The sequence below is a fragment of the Bombina bombina genome, chromosome 2, assembly GCF_027579735.1.
Source record: "Bombina bombina isolate aBomBom1 chromosome 2, aBomBom1.pri, whole genome shotgun sequence".
NCBI classification, from domain to species: domain Eukaryota; kingdom Metazoa; phylum Chordata; class Amphibia; order Anura; family Bombinatoridae; genus Bombina; species Bombina bombina.
Window position 1 is genome coordinate 28,717,062 of NC_069500.1, and position 5,938 is coordinate 28,722,999.

The 5,938-nt window shown below is 36.8% G+C and overlaps 1 protein-coding gene across 2 annotated transcripts in view; it reads left to right on the plus strand.

Moving 5' to 3' along the window:
• The window catches only part of CNTFR (ciliary neurotrophic factor receptor), a 1,195,985-nt gene extending 1,192,433 nt beyond the window's left edge, over positions 1 to 3,552 (plus strand). Inside the window, exon 12 of one of the 2 annotated variants that reach the window (XM_053700981.1) lies at positions 2,172 to 3,552. In XM_053700981.1, the coding sequence (XP_053556956.1) occupies positions 2,172 to 2,297 (126 nt within the window). In that variant the 3' untranslated portion in view covers positions 2,298 to 3,552. The remainder of the gene's footprint in view (positions 1 to 2,171) is intronic. The other variant, XM_053700983.1, reaches the window with a different exon arrangement.
• The last annotated feature ends 2,386 nt before the right edge of the window (positions 3,553 to 5,938 follow it).

Sequence of the window (5,938 nt, forward strand, 5' to 3'; positions counted from 1 at the left end):
ATCAATGGACATGTCAAGGATATCATCTGGCAGGATGGCAACTCTCGCATAGGCATCCAGACGTAAAATTTGGTCATCATCTACAGTACTGGGAAACACTGTACCAATAGTGGCCTTAGCAGCCTTCTTCCTATTCTTTTTGGTATTGGCTGCTGTTGAATTACTCGCAGCTTGCAATGCTTTCTCGAACATTACAAGATCCTGCTTGCAGACAAGGGTACCATTTGAGGCATAAGTGCAATAAGGTGGCAGTACTTTTTTCAGGACAGAATGTAATGCTGGTGCTTGCTGGTACAGAAGTGATGATGGTTTCAGGATTAGGCAAATCATCAGAAAGTTGAGAAGACGCTTCAGGAGCAAAAGATATAGGCATAACCGAGGTCTCAGGGACTTCAGGACTAGCAAGAGCAGGTACCATAGGTCTACAGGAAATAACAGTTTCAGAGGTTAGTAGACTCTTCTGAACAGCAGAACATGGACACCCATGACAGCAACCTTAACACCTCACAGAATTGCATGTAGAACAAACAGGGTGAACAAAAACAGTGCCCGTTTGGAGAGCAGGAGACCGAGGTGGGCGAATAGGGCAATTGGAAATGAAGTGCCCTCTTTCCCCACAGTAAAAGCAAAGGCCATGGCTCCTCCTTCTGGCTCTTTCTTTGGGAGCCTGCCTATTCCAGATTACCCCTATCTCCATGGGCTCCTCAATGTCCTAGGAAGGAGTTTACGAGTCATCAGGAGCATCAAGCTTTGTACTGGTAAAAAGCATCCCAGTCACAAGGAACCCGTGATCTGTGGGAACGTGGAACAGTCCTAGGACCCTTAGTTTGCCTTGTGGTAGTACACTGAGTGGCCATGGCTGTTATGAAAGCCCCCTAGTTGTCTAGGACAGGACTCTTAGCCAGGAGCATCTGGTGTGCCCATTTTTTTATCTTCCCAGAAAGCAGATTGATGGCTGAGTGGACCATGATGAAATCAGTGGCATACGTAAGAGGCTTTAAGGCAAACAACAGCTCACAATCTACCTTTAAAGGGCAAGAAGGAGAAACGGTTACCGTCAAATCTCTCAGGTAATAGTACACTGGTTCTGGGTGTACCGTACCTTTAAGAGCACAAAAGTCCCACTGCAAATCCAGAACAGTCTGAGACAAGTTGGATACTTGCTGGGTCAGGGCAGTGAGCATCATGTTCATCTCTGTGGGCTCCATAATGGTCAGTTCTTATGTAAAGGTCTTACCTGGATTGGAGTCTGTAGCAGAGAAATGTGCTCACCCTTACAGTTATAACAGCCCAAAGTGATCAGGTAAGAAAACCACCTGGGCTGTGAATAAATGCACGGGGGCTGTGTGCAAAAACCAAGGATCCGAGTATGCTGTACAAACAAAGGTAAATCCAAGAGAGTAAGAACTGACCCTGAGCACAGAAAAAGGCAATATCCAGAGTCCAGCCCCAGTGCTGCAGGCAGGATAAGGAAAGGTAATGAAAGGCTTAAACACACACACACACACACACTTACACACACACACACACACACTTACACACACACACACACACTTACACACACAGCCGTGGCTTAAAGGCAAGAGAACAAGCCTAGGATAAGAGATGACCCAGGTTCAAGTCCCTTGCTTGTCCCTGAAGGGGCAAGTCCCTTGCTTGTCCCTGAAGGGGCGACCACGCCTGGCTGTCTGTATGGATAAGTAGGAACGGTGACAGCTCGCCAGCAAGTAAATGGTGAAAATTAGCAGAGAGAGCACGTGCTTTTTTGGTATACACGCTTGCTTTTTAAATGGCATTCCAAGCCAGTATGGCTCTCTGAAGCATGAAATATTGCAGGCGGATATATTTTCTGCAGCGAGTTGGCAATCTCACTTGATTTAAAAAAAAAAAGAGCCAAAGATAACCATAAAATTATTTTTGTTTTTTACATTGTATGCTCTGAATCATAACATTTAAATTTTTACTTGCATGTCCGTAAGGCATTACTTAATATGATATAATGTGCACCAATTCCTAGGATATGGAGACACAGTTATATGTGCAAATTACATATATGGTTTTTGGGTTGGCTGGTAAATAAAATATATATGTTCTGTATAAAGGATTGCATGAGCTGTAAAAATCTATCTGAATCAAACTATAACAACCTCTTTTTTCTTTCTCTTCTGCAGATTCCCTCTTTGCATTCCGGCGCAAGAAAGAATTTCAATATTTTTATCTCTATTTTGCACATGTTTAAGAGGAAACCATTTCTTTGTATTTTATTTTCATCGATTATTGTTTTATTTGTTTTTTAGTATGGACAAATCACTTAATTATGGTGTGCTGACATGCCCAGCAACATAGAAAAATATAAAAAAAAAAAGATTTAATAAAAAAATAGGCAAAACACACAGAAAAAAATGGACAATATAGCAACGATACTATAACATGGATTTGCAGAAAAATATGCCGTAAAATAGAAAAATAAACCAAACTGACAACTAGCACTGCATTTCAGTGGGAGGCTGAATAAACTCATTCCGCAATTTGAAGACTTTGGACATAAAAGGTTTACCGTTTCTGGTTAAAGGAACGTTAAGATCATAGGATCATACAGCTATACTGTTATGCCAAAGACAACTGCTAGGTTCTTTCCCACAGTGCTGTGCTTTCCAAGACACCATAAATGAAAAAAAAAAACAGAACTTTTCGAAATCAAGACCCATAGCTAAGGCTTCTGGGATTTTCTGAGCCACTGGTCACTCTATCGCCTTGTTGCATAAAGGGTTCCAAGTTTAACATTTTATGCATCTTTCTTTTTAGGTCTTTTTTATGCCAAATGGGTTTATTTCATTTTATTTTATATTTGCATCCTTTTGTTTGTCATGCTTGGGGGAAAAAAAATCCCAAGAGACTCTTCTTATACAACAATTTTATACCAACAACAAATGGAACATATTCTTCGGCCAAGCCAGTGTTTGTAGTCAAGATATCCCAGAAGGTTGTACTGGATTATTAGAAGGATTAAATACATGACCTCATGATACTACGATCATCTTGGAGATATGAACATTTTTAATAGGAAAACTGAATTATCAAATAAAATTATCCTTGAACTTTCATAGTTTACTAAGACTTTGCCAACATGGGTTTAAAATAACACGACAGCTTATGGGCTGCTCAATAATTAACCACTGTTGGAGGGGCCAGCATCACAATCACAGGCTGGCACCACTGCCAAAAAAAAGGACATATAGCAGAAATGTCACTTGGTTATCCATTTTTTTATAGGCTCGTTTATGGAAGTGTAGAAGACCTAAGTAAGGTGGATCTCAATGTGACAAAACCTGGAGAGTTTTTGGTGGTTGGTGCTCACATTCTGCCACACTGAAACTTTATAAATTAAGACTTTTTTGGGGATTCATTTCTAGTTTACGGGGCAATCTGTACAGTGTTTGTACCTCTAAAAGTTAGTTTTGTGTGCCCCCATCAATGCATAAAATTCTTTATGACATTAGTCCAACCGCTACCATGTGTTACATAATTTAATAAAAAAAAAGACCAATCTGATTCATAGACTTGTGTTTCTTTAGGGAGATGGCTTCAATATAATATGTAATAACAGATTTGGCAGGTACTAACTTGGAGGTAGTGTATAACATTTAGAAGGGATCTTTTGGGAACCAATTGTGTTGCTTTAGTATTTAGAATAATATTAACATGATATGTACTTGTTGTACTACACACTCTTGTTTATGAGCAAATCAACAAAACCAGATTTCATCTCAACAATATAAAACCACGTATCCCTTAATTTAGAGAAAACAGAAAACAAAAATATATATGTGGTAGGATGCAGAGTTGGTTTTCTAATGGAATAATTTATTCTTTTTTCATAGCGTGGACATGATCATATATATATATACATATATATATATATATATATATATATATATATATATATATATATATATTTGTGTGTGTATATGTATGTATAGTATGCAAATAGACTGCACTCACTGGATTTGTGATAAATAATTACATTTTTATTATTTATTACAACATGCATACTATTGAAATTTAACCCTGACTAAGCACCCTGGTTTTTTACTTCGAAGCAGTGAGAGTGCAGATACCTATAGGAATTACATATATATATATATATATATATATATATATATATATATATATATATATATATATATATATATATATATATATATATATATATATATATATATTTATTATTATTATTATTATTTAAAAATAATTCTCTATGGTGCAAATTTACTTAGATCCAGAGGCGTGTCCATAAAAGTATTGTTAGGTACCCTGTTTGCTGTGAGGGCGTTAAAAGTACAAAGATGTGTAACCCGCTCTGCTGTACATGACAATTGTTTGGATATTGTTTATCACAAATATAATGCACAGATTTAACTTGTCTATAGAGTTGGAACATGTTGCAGATGTTGATCTTTTTAATCCAGTAAAAAAGAGAAAAGGTTTTAAGACTGAAGAATAATCTTACGAGGTTAATAGAATTTAGGAATGGGAAAAATTTTCAGCACATCCTTTAAAAAAACACAAATATTTGCCTAGTTTCTGTGAAACTAATAATAAACATATCAGTACAACACCAGTGCTGGAAAATGTTGGGATTTAAAGAGGTTTAGAAACTCCCCCATCAGGACAGCGAGTGATGAGATCAGATCTATTGAAATCGCAAATATTAACTTCTTGCAACATCGACCAACTTATACTGTAAAAGATACAGGCATCATAAAAATGTATTGAAAACATAACTGGACAAACTCATAAAAACATCATCTATAAACCAGTGCTCTCTAATGTTCCAAACTAACAAGATCAAGAAAGTAAAATATTGTGACACACAATAACGAGATGAAATGCATCACATGGGCAACTGCGTTTTTTTAAATCCTAAATACTGAGTCAACGTTTCGATTCTTTTGTCATAACAAAACGTGAATATAAAACAAATACACAAATTTACAGATCCTGTTTTGCAAACATGTTTCCAAAGTGTTACTGATCTGTTTATTGTGTTTTCTTTCTTTTTTTTTTATTGGTTCATTTTTGCTTTGCGAGAAATCATGTATTTCATACAACTGTATTTGTTAATATTAGGAACCCTCCCTGGGGATTGGTCAGAAACGATGGGTGAAATGAGCCTCAATGAATTTCAAACATTTCGTCTGAACAATGAGACCCCTCTGCAGAGTAACACGTTTCTTTGAACCTATCTCAGTGTCTGCATTTGTTTTTATTGTCAAATCTTCAGCAAAAATGTCAACATTCCTTTTTGTAATATATATATATTTAGACAAAGAGCGTAGTGGAAACGGCACTCCTTAGAACAGCAACAACCTGGTGCACTGCTAAATAAACAAACAATAGCAAGTGGTGAAGAATCCACATTAAATGGATTATATATTCCTGCTGTGTGAAGTTTTTGCTGGATACAGAACCCATCCGTTTGGATTCTTCACCACTTGCTATTATATACATATTTATATATATTTCTTGTTCTTTTATCAAATGTAACATTTTAATACTCAAATGTTAACATTTATTCTATATTCAAAGGGCAGAACAAAGTTCCACAGCAATAATTCATTTAGATGTGTAGTGGAATATGGGAGTCAAACTTTTATGTAAAGACAGAGCCTACAATACTCATATACAGACAGAGCCTACAATACTCCTATACAGACCAAGCCTACAATACTCATGTACAGACAGAGCCTACAATGCTCATATACAGACCGAGCCTACAATACTCATGTACAGACAGAGCCTACAATACTCATGTACAGACAGAGCCTGCAATACTCATGTACAGACAGAGCCTACAATACTCATGTACAGACAGAGCCTACAATACTCATGTACAGACAGAGCCTACAATACTCATGTACAGACAGAGCCTACAATA